General features: G+C 36.2%; 1 protein-coding gene across 3 annotated transcripts in view; it reads left to right on the forward strand.

The window, feature by feature from the left end:
- Nucleotides 1–16,789, forward strand: part of LOC129245960 (dihydropyrimidinase) — a 74,424-nt gene extending 57,635 nt beyond the window's left edge. The window contains exons 3-10 of one of the 3 annotated variants that reach the window (XM_054884422.1): nucleotides 5,324–5,387; nucleotides 5,454–5,548; nucleotides 5,617–5,807; nucleotides 5,879–6,153; nucleotides 6,216–6,362; nucleotides 12,425–12,663; nucleotides 14,991–15,709; nucleotides 15,794–16,789. In XM_054884422.1, the coding sequence (XP_054740397.1) occupies nucleotides 5,340–5,387; nucleotides 5,454–5,548; nucleotides 5,617–5,807; nucleotides 5,879–6,153; nucleotides 6,216–6,362; nucleotides 12,425–12,663; nucleotides 14,991–15,709; nucleotides 15,794–15,873 (1,794 nt within the window). In that variant the 5' untranslated portion in view covers nucleotides 5,324–5,339 and the 3' untranslated portion in view covers nucleotides 15,874–16,789. Of the gene's footprint in view, nucleotides 1–5,323; nucleotides 5,388–5,453; nucleotides 5,549–5,616; nucleotides 5,808–5,878; nucleotides 6,154–6,215; nucleotides 6,363–12,424; nucleotides 12,664–13,147; nucleotides 13,372–14,990; nucleotides 15,710–15,793 lie in introns of all 3 variants that reach the window. The other 2 variants (XM_054884438.1, XM_054884430.1) reach the window with 2 other exon arrangements.
- Nucleotides 16,790–19,091: the final 2,302 nt, after the last annotated feature.

The following is a 19,091-nucleotide window of genomic DNA, read 5'->3' on the forward strand; positions in this document are numbered from 1 at the left end:
TGTTGGTTATCTAATTTATCAAGACCTCAATATTTTTGTTCTTTTTTCTTTTGAGTTTTTTACAAATGTCTAACGAGCAGCTTAAATATCATAACATTATACAATTCTCACTCTACATAATATAACGCATTTTATGGAAGTACAGGGTGGGCCATATAGCGTTTGCTTTTTGAACCACTTATTTTTTTGAGAATAGTAACACAAATGACATGTCAAATGTGTTCAGAATTTACTTAAAGGTTTGACATTTACGAAATAGGACGCTATATGCTTGAACAAAATTGGGAAATATTGAAAACCTATTTCCAAAGTGGTGAGTCTTCTCGTTCTGGCGAGCGTTACCGTGACATGCTCAACGAGTTTTTGTTTCCAAAAATTGAAGAGGATGGCATGGACGACATTTGGTTTCAACAGGACGGTGCAACTTGTCACACTGCCAAAGTTACACTCGAACTTTTGGATCCCAAACAATCGAAAATGTGCTTAAAAATTGGGTTGATCGAATGGCCTACTGTAAAGCCAGTCGTGGCAGTCATTTGAACGATATTATTTTTCGTTCATAAATGACAATGTTCAATCTTCCTAATAAAAAAAAAAGTTTGAAAAAATATTGATTAGTTTTTTTTTATAGCCGATTCAAAAAGCAAATTATACATGGTCCACCCTATATGGGATCCCTAGCTTTAGTGCGTCTGAGCCTTCGTATAAAACCGTCGGTTCGAATTAAATTATGTGCTTCTTCAGTACTATAGTTTATTAGTCTTTCTTTAAGGGCCACTGGAATTTTTCCGATTTCAGTTTTGACGGAGTTCATTTTAGGATCGCGCTCAACGTCGGAACTTCTGCAGCAACATGGTGATTTGACACCTAAGGACCTTATTTTGGAACTGTTTGATTTGGTTTTTCATACTTTGACTAGGACCCACATAGCTACGCACCATAAGCTCATACCAGTCTTAGAATCTGCTCAGGTCCTGGATATGACCCCCAATATACTGGGTAAGGCTTGATTATAATTCAAGCCAAATCAAAACTAAGAATATTTTATGTGTAATTAAAGTACGGCCGCCGTAGCCGAATGGGTTGGTGCGTGACTACTATTCGAAATTCGGAGAACGTAGGTTCGAATCTCTGTGAAACACCAAAATTAAGAAAAAGTTTTTTCTCATAGCGCCCCGCGGCAGCCAATGGCAAATCTCCGAGGGTATTTCTGCCATAAAAAAGCTCTTCATAAAAAACCATTTGCCGTTCGAAATCGGCTTAAAACTCGCATTTATGTGTGAGACAATACGAAGATGCACGCCACAAATAGGAGGAGGAGTTCGGCCAAACACCCAAAAAGAGTGTAAGCGCCATTAGTAAATATAAGCACCTTTATTACATTGCTAGGATTTATTTAGCTTATCGTTTTTGCTGCTCCCTTTCTATCTTATATTTGTATCTATGTATGTATGTGTATTCCATTTTTATTTTAGGTTTTTTTTATTATTCAGAGTATTTGCATGATTTATATATATTACGTGCGTATGTATGAATCTACTAACCAATTAGTGGCTTATCATTTAGCTCATATTTATTTATGTCTCTTTATAGGAGGCTGGTGTTTTGCAAATACAAATACATAGGAATTCACACAATTTCTCATTTAAATTTAGCTTCAAATGATAATTTTTTTTTGTAATTTTTAGTGTTCGTTTTCCAAACGAAATTTTATATTTTTATGATTATTGCGCTTTAGTTTCGATAAGGCAAGAATATCTATTAGACTCGATTACTATATGGATACCTTACATATGTACATTTGTCGTGTTTAGTCATAGCTGATAGCATCAAAATTATTTTTCTTATGTGCATACATTCTGTAAAAAAAAATATCGGGAATTGTTCATTTAAAAAGCGTGCGTTACACATATGACTAAATTTGTTTTTGCTGGAATGTTGGCACAACTGTCCCCTATAGTGTCCCAGAGTTTGAGCGCGATCTGTCAATTAGCTTGTTTTTGGCATTTAATTATATTAGTCAACTGCAGGTGTGCTCTGCGATTTTCACTATGAATAAAAATATCGAACAAAGAATTTGTCATACATTTCGTGTTTTGAACGGAATTTCGTGTTGCAGTAAGCCTATGGCGAGTGTGCTTTATCAAAAACACGGGTCTATGAGTGGTATAAGGCTTTTGCAGAGGGCTGAGAAGTCGTGGAAGATTTGTCCCGATCTGGTCGCCCATCAACGTCTTCAACACATGAAAACGCCGACAAAGTCAAGGAAATGTTGCTGGAAAACCATCATCTAAGTTTTAGGGAGATAGCTCGTGAACTTAGCGTGTCTCACGAATCAATTTGCAACATTTTACACCCTCAATTGGGCAATAGACGCGTGGCGCCCGACTCGTTCCAAGAGAGTTGAATTTCTTTTACAAAAATTCATCGGAAGAAGGTGGCTGAAGATATGCAAGTGAATTCGGACTCAACGTTTATCCAGCGCATCATAGCAGGTGAGGATAAGTGGAAATATGAGTTTGACATGCAAAGCAGTCAACAGGCGGCTAAATGGCGCTATCCACATTAGCCGAATCTCAAAAAAACACGTCAAAGTCGGCAAAAAGTAAAAGGCATTCTACTCGTTTTCGTTGATTATCATGGTGTTGTGCACTCGGAATTCGTTCCAAATGGTTCTACGGTAAATAAGGAATGTTATTTGGAAGTTATGCGACGTTTGAGAGAGAATGTGCGTAGGAAACGGCCCAAATTGTAGAAATAAAACTCACTGATCTTTCACCATGATAACGCACCGTCACGAGCCAATAGGCTATCATCGAACAACCACCGTATTCACCGGATTTAACCCCCTGTGACCTTTTCCTTTTCCCAAAACATAAATTACCACTACGCTGACGCCGCTTTGACTCGATAGAGGCCATTAAGTAGAATTCGCTGGAGGAGTTTTGATGACTTGACTAATCGTTGGCGTATGTGTATAGTTTCGAATGGAGCCTATTTTGAAGGTGACAAAATAAATTTTGATGACTAAACAATTCTTTTGCGTTTTATTGAACAATTTCCGGTACTTTTTTGACAGAAAGTATGTGGGTTTGGGTTGAAACCAAAACACTTCGCTAGATGCTTCTCTGATTTGCGAAGTTGCATCATCTATATAAGCCAACTATGTCTTTCAAAGTATGATTCGTCAATTGTGTTCACTTGCGTTAGCCATCTGCTAATGGTTGCCAATTTAAAGTATAATATCTCTTCACTGGTGCGTCATCGTACGAAAATAGGGCTTGCCCAAGCCAAAAAAGTCATTAATTAGTCCTGCCATAAGTTCTGTTACAAGTTAAGTTTGTTACAGATATGAAATTATACACTTTTTTAATGAAGTTAGTTTTATTTAAACATGTAAATATTAAAGAAAAAAAATTCTCTTTTCATTCGAAAGGATCACCATTTACAAGCCTTCAAACGATTAGATCATTCAGCACTTGTATGACGCACGGTTTTCATGGATATTTGCGTTGCTGCTCGAACCAAAGATTGTTTAAGATTCACCTGTGAGGCCTTCGACAGGCCATGTCCTCTAATTCTGACCAAAAACTGTAATCCAATCGATTCAGATCTGGTATATATTTTTCTGCGCTTTACAATATCCATTTCATTATAGAGCTCATAAATATCATTATTCCATCTTCTTTAGTACCTCTCGTCCAAACGTACAAGGCCAATAGGTCTTACCTAGAATAGTTATCCCGAATACTCCTATCATCTTCTTATCCTTTTCACGTTTTTGCGCCATGTAAAAGAGCGTGCATAATGAAGAGGCTTGAAGAGTATGATTTTTGTTTGTTTGTTTTGTATTAATCGGGATTAACGACTTAATTCAGAATTATCTCAGGAATTAAGTGCAACTAAACGGGACTAAGTCTAGTTCTCCTAATTTAAGTGGATTAGGGGAATTTTCGATGACACTGCCGAATAACAACAGTTAATATCTATTGTGCATGAAAAATAGTCACACTTTTAAAAATTACGAAGTTACATTAATTGTTTTGACATTTCGGAACAGTTTGAGAAATTGCAATTTAATTTAATTTTTTTTAATAAATAATATTTTTTTTTTTGTACTAAGGCAGCTGAAGGCCCGTATATGTTGCCTGCGGTCCATCTTTTACTGAAAAAACGATCCAATAAAAAGACAAGCTGTTCACTAACCCGGGTAGCGCCGACTATCGAAATACATTTTCAATCAGATTAACTACCCTGGTAATCCGGATTAACGCCGTCTTATAAGGCACATCAAAACGGTAGTAACGGCAGAGCAAGAACCATAATGACATGTCTTTTGTTATTGCTTGAATTCTTTAAACAAGAACAAACCAGAAGGTAAACAAAATTTTAAAAGAAATTGAGTTTTTTTTTTTTTTTAATTAAAAAGTCAAATCAGCTGCTACCTTATTAAGGAATGTTACGTAATCTCTGTCTGTTCTTTACAGAAATTTACCTTGATTTCTGCAACATAACATTTTAACCTCTGCTAATGTAAAATAAACGTATTAATATGCAATAGTTCAATGTATTTTTAGGGCTTAATGCTTATCATACATTAAATATTTGGGGGCTCCACTAAGTTTTCGCAATTATGATTCACCAGTCAAACATTCTACCTCATTCTCAGCTACCCTGTTGAAGGCATTAACATTTTGCAAAACTGTTAAAACCATGCTTCGCTCGCTGTAGCGCTAGGAGTATCTCGCATCACCTTTTTTGGTAACATAGTATAAGCGCCATTTTGAAAAATCGACTCCTATATTGTGGCCATCCGCAAATGGACCATTTTAGAGGCATAATAAGTCATAAAGAGAGTTAAGGGACCGTTTTCTCATCTAACCAATAAAATGAATATTCGCAACCGAACTATTCCTATCTTTTAATCCATCCACTGCATACTACGACAGGGGAGTAAAAATCCATTATTTCGTTAAACCTTTGTTTTTAAGTAATCATGCAAAAATTGTGAACGTGTTAATTATTCCTCTATATGATACAGTTTTACACATAGAAAACTTTATTTTCGACGGCGCCTTTTGAACAGCACCTCACCCCACTCTTATTAAAGGCGCATCGTACCGTATCCTTCGAAGTCAGGCACTTGGTATTGTTTTATTATATGATATAATAATGTAAATCGGTAACGCTAAAAACTCATATATTTATGATAAAATTAAATGCATGGCTCAATTGAAGAATTGAATATATGCTTTTAAGGCCTATGAAAATAATTCTTCGTTTTTAATTATTTTTTGTACCATTTTTGTGTTTTATTTTTCAGGTAAATTTCCAGTAACATGGCAACAAGTCCAAAGCCCGTCAAGAAGGTTCCCATCCACCTGCAGGTAAGTCTCAACTGGCACAAAACTAAAAACACTAAAAATACTTAAAATCTCAACAATTTTTTTAAGAGCTCTCAAAACCGCATCTACATCAAGAATGGGCACATTGTTAATCACGACAAGTCATTTAAGGCCGATATTTATATTGAAGATGGCATAATCAAGTAATTATTTATGGTTCAATATATAAATTATAGGATACGCGTTGATATGTGTACTTTTCAATCGCTAGATTTGTGGGTCCCGCCTCTGAGATTGTTGTGCCCGGTGGTGTGCGTATAGTGGATGCTTCCAACAAGTTGGTGTTACCAGGTGGCATAGATCCACATACTCACATGCAGTTGAAGTTTGGCGGTTGTGTGGCTGTGGATGATTTCTATCATGGCACCAAAGCAGCTGTAGCTGGCGGTACCACCACCATCAGTGAGTATTAATGGAAAAACTAGAAAAAGCAAAAAAAAAAAAAACTGCCTTCACTCACTCACAATTTGCAGTCGACTTCGTGCTGCCTAACAAGGGCGAATCACTTGTTGAAGCCTACGACAAATGGCGCGCCTGGGCTGATCCAAAAGTCTGCTGTGATTATGCTCTTCATGTAGGCATCACCTGGTGGTCCAAATCTGTGTCGGAGGAAATGAAAATTATGTGTGAAGAGTTGGGTGTCAACTCCTTTAAAGTATTCATGGCCTACAAGGGCCTCTATCAATTAAACGATTCCGAGTTATTGGATGTTTTTGAGCGCATACGTTCCCTAAATGGTGTTGCGCAGGTATTTGCTTGAAATGGCCAATTAGTTGCAAATTTATAAAAATTAGTTCGCTTATTTTTCAGGTGCATGCCGAGAATGGTGATGTTATCGCAAAGAATGTGCAGAAATTGTTAGCTGCCGGCGTAACTGGCCCAGAGGGTCATGAGCTATCACGACAAGAGGAGGTGGAGGCTGAGGCAGTGAATCGTGCCTGTATTCTGGCACATCAGGTATGTTGTTTGGGATGGTATTTTAGGTAGCTACAGTTTTGTAATAAAAATGTGCATATGTACAGGCCAAGATTAATCACAGCACTACACATTTAATTTGGCATAAACACAAACAAAAATTTAAACAATTACTTTATACATTTTATTTTGACTGCATGGAGAGGGCGAACGAAAATGCAATATACTTGTACAGTCGTAGACATGATAAAATATATAAGAATATTATAAGGTAAAACCGTTCGTTCAATTCGTAGCCCATTATGGTTTTTTTGATATTTGTCTACCTTATAAAGTCTTACTCTGGAGAGAAATGGTAATGCCAAATGTAAAAAAAAAATAAAAAATTCAAATAAATTAAAAAAAATAAAAATAAATTTATTTGAATTGAATAAGGTACCTTTCCGTAGGCGCACTCATCAGGTATCATCGCTTGTGGTTAATACTATATATATAAGTATATACATACCATAGACGTAGACCAAATATAATAAAACGTTAAGGGATAGACCACAAGCAAAATATGTACAGGGTGGGCCATATAGCGTTTGCTTTTTGAACCACCTATTTTTTTGAGAATGGTAACACAAATGTGTTCATAATTTACTTAAAGGTTTGATATTTACGAAATGGGACGCTATACGCTAGAACAAAATTGGGAAATATTGAAAGCCTATTTCCAAAGAGGTGAGTCTTCTTCTTCTTCTTTTCTGATGAAGCTCATTTTCACATCGGTGGCTACGTCAATAAGCAAAATTGTCGGATTTGTGGCTCAGAAAATCCACACGTTACTGTAGAGAAGCAAATGCATCCACAACGAGTCACTGTTTGGTGCGGTTTTTGGTCTGGCGGCATCATCCGCCCATTTTTTTCGAAAATGAGCGAGGAGCCGCGGTTACAGGAAATGGCGAGTGTTACCGTGACATGCTCAACGAGTTTTTGTTTCCAAAAATTGAAGTGGATGACATGGACGACATTTGATTTCAACAGGACGGTGCAACTTGTCACACTGCCAAAGTTACACTCGAACTTTTGGCTACCGTTTTTGAAAACCGAATAATCAGCCCGTTGGACTATTTTTTGTGGGGAGCCGTTAAGGACAAATGCAATGCGAACCATCCAGAGACGATTGAGGCTTTAAAATACGAAATCGAAGTTGCCATTCATGAAATTGGAGCCCAAACAATCGAAAATGTGCTTAAAACTTGGGTTGATCGAATGGCCTACTGTAAAGCCAGTCGTGGCAGTCATTTGAACGATATTATTTTTCGTTCATAAATGACAATGTTCAATCTTCTTCTAAATAAAAAAAAAAGTTTGAAAAAATATTGATTAGTTTTTTTTATAGCCGATTCAAAAAGCAAATTTTACATGGCCCACCCTGTATATACCTATACCATACATTCATACCTATACCATATGCACAAAATAAATTTGTGTGAATGTGTTCATTTCTATCTATTTTTTTCTATTTTTTTCTATTTTTTTCTATTTATTATTATGTTTTGATGTGACAGAAAACTACAATGAAAACCACAGCGGAAATTCAATTGAGAGACTATTTTGTCTTCAAACTTGAAAAATGTCTCAGTTGGCTCTTCGCGGTTTTATCTTATACATTTTTGTATAATATTATGGTGGTAGCATGCAAATAATTTTAATTTTTTATGCAGAATAACAATAATAATAATATTTTTTTTTATAAGAAAATTGTTTTCCCAAAGTTAATATTATTACAATTAAAATCCGAGAGGACTAACAAAAGTTGGCCTGGTAAGCAACACTGAATAAATTTGTGAATCAATTTTTTCTTAGAATTCTTGGTAAATGAGCATAAAAACGGAATACCCTCTCAATAGAACGTAAACAGCTCTGAAGCACTGGAACACAAAAAACACATTTCTAGCCCGAATCAAAAACTCAAAGTTATTGTTGTTGTTATTTTTCAATTCCCGATCTTCTTATAAAAACCAGTTGACAACTTAATTTGATAGTTTTCATAATCTCGCCCGGCAGTGGCTCTTAACACCCCGAGCCACTAGATTGAGATTGAGACATGGATTTATAGGCATACAACTGTGGGCATTTTGATGTTCCCCAAAGATTCAAATATTACTACACTAAATGCACTAAAGTTTAGTTTATGGGCACATACCAATAAACTTTCATAACGCGAAGTAACGTATCACAAACTAGGGTACAATAACTGATTGTCGTGTGCCCCACCTGGAAAAAGAATTGGCCCATCTTAAGGAACGACTTGTGAAACTGAATAAATTCAAATCCCACGTCACTCAAATACTTTCTTGGGACGATGTGGCACAGACAATATCCCAAATACGTACGTGATCTTCTGAGAATGGTAAAGATATATTTTTTGTGAGAAACTAATAGATTGAAGATAAAGGTTGTCAAAACTTTTGTGAAACGTACTGAAAGATGCAGAAGTTGTTACGAAGTTAAAGGCTAACATAATTCTTTTATTTTACATGCATGTGAAGATACATTGGGTAGGGGGTAGGGGGAAGCGTTGTCCCGCGACAAGGGTCTACATTAGTGATTGGCTCTTATCCAACGCTAGGGATTCGGCAGAGACTCACAAACTTTAACACACACAAAAGTTAGGTTTACTCTGTGGGCAAAAAGTAAGGTGAAATTGGTTGTAAAATGAAAAATCTTTTTTATTCTTGTAAATCAATTCCATCCCCTTCAAAATAATCCCTTCTCGATGAAATACACTTATGCCAACGATTTTTCCAATCCCCGAAACATGCCAAATACTCCATTTCCGGTATAGCCATCAGCACCTTCTTCGATTCAGCTTTTATCTCCTCAATCGACTCGAAACGCGTTCCCCGGGGTGGTCTCTTTTTTTGGTTTGAGTTTTGGGAATAGCCAGAAGTCACACGGAGCCAAATCACGCGAATACGGTGGTTGCGGAACGATATGCGTGGAATTTTTGGCGAAATGGTCACGAAAAACGAGTGCAGTGTGAGACGGTGCATTATCGTGATGCAAAAACCAAGAGTTGTTGGCCCATAATTCTGGTCTTTTTAGACGAATTGCTTCACGTAAACGACGCATAACGCTCAAATAATATTCCTTATTAACAGTTTGGCCAGGTGGAAGGAATTCATAGTGCACCACATCACGAAAATCGAAAAAAAACTGTCATCATGACCTTTATTTTTGAACGACTTTGGCTCTAGCCTCGCCTTTAGCACGATATTCGCTTGATTGGTCGGTTGTTTCTGGGTCGTAAGCATAAATCCAAGTCTCATCTCCCGTAATGATGCATTTGAGCTTGTCCTGATAGTCTGAAAGCATTGTTTCACACACATCAGCGCGACGACTTTTTTCCAAGAAATTGAGAGTTTTCGGTACCAAACGAGATTTGACTTTTCGTAGGCCCAAATGGTCTTTCAAAATGGTTTTCACAGATCCTTCTGATATTCCGATCATATCAGTAAGGTCTTTAACAGTCAACCGACGATTTTTGAGCACTAACTCCTTCACTTTATTGACGTGTTGGTCATCTGTTGACGTCGATGGTCGTCCGGAGCGCTCCAAGTCATCAACACGTTCTCGACCCTTTTTGAAGTCTTTGTACCACTTATAAACATTTTTCTGCGACATGGTCGAATCACCAAATCATCTGCAACATGCTAAACGTTTCCGCAGCCGAAATTTCATTCCGCGAACAAAATTTGATGGCACTTCTCTGCTCAATCAAATCAGGCATTGTAAAAATCGAAAAATAACTAGAGCGAAATTTTAATCCCGCGAAGTTTGACAAATAAATTCACCTTACTTTTTGCCCACAGTATATAGCTTTATGTATATGTATCAAGCAGTAAAGTTGATTATTTTTGCCTTCACTTTGTCTTACCTTTTTAGGCTTATCTACGTGTATCACAGTAATTTAACTTCTTGCAGTCTTCTTGCTGTTATTTTTTACAAAAAAAAACAGTAAAAGTGAGCCATTCTATGTTAGGTGATCCTAGTTTTTGTGCATTGCCGTAAATTTGTCGGAAAATTTCTTTATTTGTAGACTCGAGTATAATTATTGGGTATGGGAATAAGTTTCCGTCCTTTCTTGGCCAAAGTTACGAATTACTTAAACTATTAAATAATACAAGATATTATGTGAAGTATGTGCCATTAGAAACTACAATTTTACTTCATCTTTCAGGCAGCATACGGAGTCCTTTGACGAAAAATTCGAGTTTTTTTGACTTGATCCATTCATCGAGTCAGTTTACGATGCTCTCGTAAAAAGTGAACCGCTCTCCAATAAGGGCTGATTGCATTGATTGGAAAAGATGGTAATCCGAAGGTGCAATGTCTGGAGAATACGCTGGGTGGGGCAAGATTTCCCAATTTAAATATTCGGTCTAAATATTTCTGGACCGATTTAGCAACGTGTAGGCTGGCGTTGTATAGCTTTTAATGGCACATACTTCCCATAATATCATGTATTATTTAATTGTTTAAATAATTCGTAACTTTGGCTAGGAATTGGGAAACTTTCCCATACCAAACAACTTGTTAAAAAAATTGTATTTAATTCATTTAACTAATTAATTTAATTTTGTTGTTAAAAAATTTTGGGAAAAATTTTCTTCGTCATATTTGAAAACACCCAACCTCCGATTTTTTTGTTTTTCATTAGTGGCTGAGGCTATGTACAGTAATCCCTGATAATTTCATGGAGGGGGTCGCTCAAAAGTAGTCGAGATTTACGGGTATGCATTTTTTAAAAACACTTGTCTACACTTATGGTTTATTCATTTTGTATGAAATATGTATATAAAAAATTTCAAACATATAACAAATGTTGAAATGGATACAAATGAATTCGTTATTATCATACTTGTAAAAACAAGTTATATAGTTATAATCTTCTAATTCTAAAAAATTATGCGAATTCGTGAAATTTATTCGCAATCCAAATAATAACATTTTTAGAGTATTTGCTGTATTTATCAGCGTTGCTACCGAGCGATTCATAAAATGATAAACCATATTTTTTTTTGTTAATGTTAATGTGTCTAATTTTTTTTAATGGGCTACCGGTATGTAAAATAGCCACCCGCGGGTGCTGGAAATAGTTCTCTAAAAATGTGCATTGTTTAAATTTTTTTTTCGTCTGCTTAAGATTTAAGATATTTGCCAACGCAAAGTTCAACGCATTTATAGTTATTGCACTTATAACTTTTTGTTATACGAATGCTATTTGCACTGTTCTTAGAAACATTCAATTTGGCCAAAAAATGGAATTAAATTGAGATAATTTTCATGCGATGATTTTCTACGACTGGCGAATTGAATTAAACCAACAACAGTGTATCAATTCACCCGCTTTGACTTCTGGTGATAGTCACCGGGTTTCGGTGATTGTGAGAATTCAATCGTGAACGCACTTCGCTATTGGAGCAACTTTGTGAACAACGTCCAAAATAAATTATTGTGCCAGAAAAACTCGATGCTCTTCAGATACTAATACGGTAAGATCGTCAAGTGATATATTGTGCCTAAGAGGCATGCTTGGCAATAGTTGCGATCACAAAGATCCAATAATGCGTGGATATTTGGCCGTCCAAAATACTTATTCACGTTGTATACCGATTTGACGATATGTCGTCCTTGTTGTTGCAACAACAATGAACATTCCCTGTGAATTTGTAATGAATGCTGTTGAAATGTCAGCCTTTGTACGGATATAAATCCAGTTCGTTCGGGTAATGCAAAACCGGCTGGTTCATCTTCCTGAGTAATACTTCAATATTTAGAAAATCAGAAGAGCCACTTTCGATTATATACATTTATTTTTATTACTCTATCTCAGAACTTAAGTCACAACCCTTGTATTTGTTTTAATTTTTTTCTCTAATTTATAATTTATAACTTTCTTAATGTGCATTTTTATTTATTTTTATTTACCTTGTATATACATACATACACACCACCTGACCACACAATACACTATGCAAATATACCCAATGAATGCACTGAATACTACTTCCACACCTTTCAACACAAACATCCCACATCGTACCGCCTAGACCGATTGTCCATTGTATGTAGTGCATATCATGAGTAAATCGGCAGGCGTTGAGTTGGCCCGTGCACGCAGACGTTACCAGAATCGGGGTATTTATGGCGAAACTCTGGCTGCGGCGCTCGGCACCGATGGTGGAAACTACTGGCATGAATGTTTCCAACACGCGGCGGCACATGTGCTTAGTCCACCGCTACGCCCCGATCCAACAACACCTGAATTTTTGATGAAACTTCTGTCGCAGTAAGTTTTGAAGTGTGCAAAGAAAGAAGGTTAACTACTAACTAAAAACAATGTTGGAAAAAGCTGGTGGCTGAGTATAACCCTAACCGTTTTGGTATTTGGTATTTCTTTAAACTAATCAACATATTTGTTGCATATACTGTATTTAAGAATATTTAACATTGGATTGGTTACATTTATGGGCGCCCTGTACTAGTTAAATACACACATATGTATGTACATACGTATATGTTTTGCATACACAGGCACAATGCTCATGTGTATGTAATTGCTTTTAATTAACATTAACGACACTAATTATACGCGGCTGCACTTAATTATTGTGTGCAATTTGGCTAACCATTTTGTTTGTTGTTCTCGTTTGGTTTTGTTTATCTCGTATTCTCTTCTCATACTTCCACAAACACATACACTGACATACATGCTTACCAACCGCAAACGTTCACACATCAACGTTAATCCCATTTGAATGGCGGCACATCAGATGAAGACGCCACTCTATGTGACACGCATCACCTCGAAATCATCTGCGGAAATCATTGGCCGCGCTCGTCGTAGCGGTTATGTTGTGTTCGGTGAGGCTTTGGCCAGTTCGATTGGGCAATCAATGAATGGCGTTCGTCAGCAGGATCGTTTGTATTACATTACAAGTCCACCAATACGCGAGTCAGCCGAAACGCCAAGGCAATTGATGAAGTCGTTGGCGTAGTAAGTATTCCATCGTCATATACAAATTCATACGCACATACATATCTAGGTATGCAGATATAGGATGTATGTATACTACATATGTCCGATAAGGAGCACACACACATATCTTTTCATATATAGGAGACACATCATCTGACTAGTAACGGCAGGGTCTCCAAAGTGCTCTGGCCAAACTAAATCTTAAAAATCTTAGAATCTTAAAAAAGTCTGCTTCGATTCAACAAATCAACTACCAGTGTCCTCACAGGCTTTATAACAGGTCGCTGCGCTATTGGCAGCCTAGCCAGCCAGTATAATGGGTGTATCTCATAATGACTTCTGCAGGAGTTGTGGAGATGAAGAAGAAATTGAGTCGGTACAATACCTCCTCTGTGAATCCACTGCACTTCAAATAAGCCGTGCCAAATATCCTGAAGATTATTTCTTTGAAGACCTAGGAAGTTTGCAAAATTTCTCACTGGAGTTACCTTCTCAAAAATATTTAAGTGGTTTAAGCAACTTAGTTAGGGGATGGAAATCAAACCATCGCCACCGAGTTGTCTTGTCTTAGACAAGCAACTTGGCTAACCTAACCTAATTTCTTTGTTATACATTTTTTTTCCTGTCCCCTTATGCAGCCTAAATTTTCATATACATATTTCATTGAATTTAATTTTTCAAAATAAGGTACAACATTTTTGTCTAGATTTGTATCTGTGAATAAAGCACTTTTTATGTATGTCGGCAGACGAAGCTTGATAAAATTAGTAAGCTCAAAATTTGGTAAAGAACCGCCAAAAAAAAAAAATGAACTATGAAAACGCCTTGACCCTCACAAAAGTTGGCTCTATGATTATTACGATTGAGTCCACCGATTTTAATAAAATTTAAACTCGTGAAGAGTCTGGTTCGAAACTTTAAATCCAAATTCTTAGACAAAAGTCTCATCATTTACTAAGATGCCATCGTGTACGTTGTCTGACTTGGACTATTGTTACAATGACAATAAACGACTTTCGCAAAACGAAAAAATCGCAAAAAACCATAGGATCAAATAACTAATAAAAAAATAAAAAATTTTTTGTACTTAGTGACTCAGACCGCTTTTTTCTTATTCTGTCGGATATTCAAAGTTTGATTATGACTAGAGATCGGATTCTTATGCAAGTGCATATTTTGTTTAACATCACATGAAGTTCGCACCTAGGTAGAAACTCATCATAATAAAATATTCAATTTGCATAAAAATCCGATCTCTAATTATGACAACTGAGTATAATTCAACTAACTAGAGTCTTATATTAAATGCCTTACATTCCATCTCATCCTCATTGTATTAGCAATCGACAGTTAGTCAATCCTTGTATGTAGAACATATGACTCCATTGATTCTACTAAGTCCTTCTGTTGAATACAGGTTCTATTGAATATTGCCTGTTTTGCCATTTTAATATACGAATATCACACCTAACAGTAATCTATCTTCTGTACGCATTTTAGGCATTTGTATCGGTGTTAACTAATTCTAATCGCTATTCGCTTTCATTTAACGATTTTGTGCGTTTATCAATAACTTATCATATTTCTTAAAAAAATTATAAATTTTTAAAAAAATGTTGCCAAATTATTTTTAACAGTGATGATCTGCAGACAACCGGCAGCGACAACTGCACTTTCAATAAGGAGCATAAAGAGCTGGGCAAAGGCAATTTCACCAAGATTCCCAATGGGGTGAATGGCGTCGAGGATCGCATGTCCATCGTTTGGCAGAAGGGTGTACATGCTGGTCTATTGGATCCATGCCGTTTCGTCGCCATCACCAGCACCAATGCCGCCAAAATATTCAATCTTTATCCACAAAAGGGACGCATTGATGTGGGCTGTGATGCAGATATCGTAATCTGGAATCCAAATGCAACACGCACTATTTCCAAGGAGACACATCATCATGCATGCGATTTTAACATTTTCGAGGGTATGGTGTGCCATGGTGTGCCTGAGATTGTATTGGTACGTGGACGTATTTGCGTCGAGGATGGTGCTGTGCGCGTAGCTGAGGGTTATGGCCGATTCATCAATACACCAACACGTCCGCCACACGTCTACGATGTGCTCGAGGGTGTAGTACCGTTAAATGAGGAGCATAACGGTGAAGATCATGAGGAGCAGCTGAATGGCGGCTTGAAGAAGTTGAATTTGGGCGCATTGGAAATCGAAATACCCTACCAAGAGCCAATTTCACGCACACTCTTGGCATCCATGCCTGGTGCGAATGAGTCGTTAGCTAGCACACCGTCGGGTCGTGGACGCGTCGAAGGTACGCGCAACATGCAAGAATCAACGTTTTCCGTTAGCGGTATGGGAAAATGTTTGATTTATGTGAAAAGAATGATGTTCAATATAAATTGTATTTTGTTTTTTTTTTTCTCACCTTTTATAGAAGAGCTGGATAAATCATGCGCTCGTTCGTGCATTCGTGTTAGAAATCCACCAGGGGGTAAATCCTCTGGTTTCTGGTAAACTAGCACAACATCTACTCTCAGTCATCATCACACACCAACTAGCACCAAATCGCACAATTCGTTACAAACATACATACGTACATGTTAGAGATTTGAGTGAGCCATAACGGCGGCATGCAAGTGAATTGCTTTGCATGCATGTGGATGGATTTAGCAATAGTTAGCGAACAACAACAAATCCACAATTAAAGTAACGTAAATCAAATGTATGGAATGATAAGCTACTGAACCAAATTTCTGTTCTACGAGTAAAAAAGCATTAACGAATAGTAAATGAAGATTATGAATATTTAAATTTAATTATACAACAGTTAAATTCATATACCCGTACATACATACATACATACATTCGCATGCACGAGTATGTATGTGTGTACTACGTGTACTTGTATGTAGCCACTAAAGTGTAAAGTGCATAGAGAATCATAAAATAATTGTATTGTATTGTAATATCTGCTTATTTGTGCAATCATAAATATTTTACGTATTAGCTTAAAAATTGTTTTGTTTTTGAACTACGTGCATATGAATTTATATATTTGTTTTTATAATACATACATAAACGTATAACACATTTATATTGTAATTAAACAACAACAAAAACTGAATTTATAATTAATTTCGCCTTCTCACGCCTTCACTTACCCTGCACACGCACTCATTTTCGCACGTGAAATGGTTTTAGAAGTGCGTGAGCACACATTTTCCTAAGTGACTTAAAACCAATTTCTTTCTTTACTTTAGATACCTACATTTATACTCTTACAAACAAAAAAGCGATTATTTGTAGATCGTATATTTGAAATACTAGATTAAATTTGTAAGACGATTTCTACCTAATTTTTATTCATATTGAAATAATGAATATACAAATTAACATTTAATAAATCATCATCGTTGTATGCTACAAAAAATGTTCGTCTCACTTATTTGTTGGATAAATAGTTTGATAAGGCCACGAAGCAAGTAAGTATAGAATTTTCATTACCATTTGCGATGAGCTATCGCATGCGAACTCTCAATTTCTTGGCATGCGGAACAATTATCGCAGATATGTATATTTTTCACGTGGGCAATTTTTCATCAAAACAAAAGAACCGAACAAAGAACTCTTATTATTTTCGAGCGAAAGTAAAAAAGAGAGCGGCTTCTTTTTAAATTTCTCTTTTGATTTTCTAATGTTGTCACTACAAAGAATTCGTATAAATGAAAATTTATTTGTCAAAACACCCAAGTGGCAATCATTGTATGCGATTAGAGAACGAACGAAAATCCAACTTTAAGGCCGAAGCCGAACCGAACATATTCAAAGGCCCAATTAATAAATAAGCAATGACTTTTTAAAAATTTAGTATTTTCATTAATAAAAAAATGTATAAAAAGGTAAATGATATTATATATTTCATGATATATTATATTTATGTTTGTAAAAATAGCAAAAAGACTCATTTTTGCATTCATATGTAGATGCATACTTAATACATACAGTTGAATAATCTTATAAGTAATGTAAAAACAAAAACTTACCGGCATTTTCACCTTACTAGCGGCCCTGCACTCAGTACCTGATTTGCAGCACCGATAGAGAAGCAGATATGTTGATATTTCAAAGCAAATTTTTCAACAGAAAATATGGGCTTTGATACCAGCATTCAACAAAAACGAGTTCAAGAAATTTGCGGCCAATGTTGGGCTTTTATGATCGAAGTCGGAGCTCGGTAGTTCTCTACACGCAAAAAACTCTGCGATTTATTGCATGAGGTCTCGTGAGCGGTCATCGATTACATTATATCGCATGAGATTATTTGCATGCGATCAGCGTCCACATGTCGAGACAGTGCGGTTAAAAACACTCTATAGTAAAAACGCCAGGCATAACAGTACTTATTACGCTTTAAATAATTTACCGAGTATGCTAACTGTTGACTTTATTTTTTAAGCACTTTTTTCTTTGCACTTAAATAGTCTGTGTATATTCATTTTGTTTTACAAATGGCGACATTATCAAGAATTAAAAGCAAAATTAAAAAGAAAAAAAATCTTAAAAAATTACTAAGGTCTATAGACGTGAACATCAGCTGCATGTTAATTTTTAACGCTGACTATATACATAATAGTATGGGCCAGAGAAATGGTCTTTTACAACTCCTTTGTTATTTGTAAGTTTTTATTACTCGTTTTTTACGTGGAAATTCCTATCATAGTTGGCTTAAGATTTGAGAAATTATTAATTATTTAACTTTGCGTAGTAGACGTGCCAACCAACAATAAGAGTTTTAACTGTTCAGTCTTTTATGCACCATCCGAAACATTTCAACATTCGACTCCGAAACACTTAACTATTCAACATAATTTCAATTCTACAAGTTTCCGCTTCAGACTTCGTATGTGTGACGGAATCTACCGAAGATTGTGTGATACCAGTTCTTTGAGTGAACAGTGATATTTACCCGGTATGTAACCTTGAGTAGAAGACAAAATTCCATCACGGATAGAGCATAATCTGGCGGCGCGTACGGGAAGAAAATCTCTTGCTTGGAAGGTTCTTTACGAACATCAGTTTTCACTGAGCCACTCAAGGGGTTTTAGAAATAGTTTGGATAACCTTTAGAAAAAAAAACGTGAGGACTGCGTGGAAATAGAAGGATACTTTGAATATATTATATTACATAACTTTGTTTAGCATCTGTATTGGGAAATAACAGGTGATTGGAAATAAATAGATAAGAAAAGAATAACTTGCCATATTTCCGAAATCGTTGCTTTGCGGGCATGTTATTTAAGTATTTTTTTTTCTTCTTTTGGTCCATTTTAACACACTGCATATCTTATTTTAAATTAAATTGAATATATTCAGTAATCTTGATTGAGGTGAATTTTTTGCCGGTTCTTGTACCCATGACTCTCACATCAGTTTTGCAGTTCATTAACCCGTTTCACTTTTCTCTAAATTATATTTCCATAGATTGAACACGCAAAGGTTCGGACATTCGGAGTTTTATAGTTGCCTAGCCCGTTCCATCTTGCTCTAAACTGTATTATTTATCTCGCGGTCGCCTGCGTATTTCATTATGTAAGTGTTTTAGATCCTTAATATGTCATGCTGATGTTCGAAGTCAGACCAATAGCATTTCTGGCAACATCATTTAACTCATCATTTTATTCTACTATATTCCCTTGTGGTCGAGTAAACAGCCCATTTACTTCAATAGTATC

The sequence above is a fragment of the Anastrepha obliqua genome, chromosome 1 (assembly GCF_027943255.1).
Source record: "Anastrepha obliqua isolate idAnaObli1 chromosome 1, idAnaObli1_1.0, whole genome shotgun sequence".
In the NCBI taxonomy this organism is placed as follows: Eukaryota; Metazoa; Arthropoda; class Insecta; order Diptera; family Tephritidae; genus Anastrepha; species Anastrepha obliqua.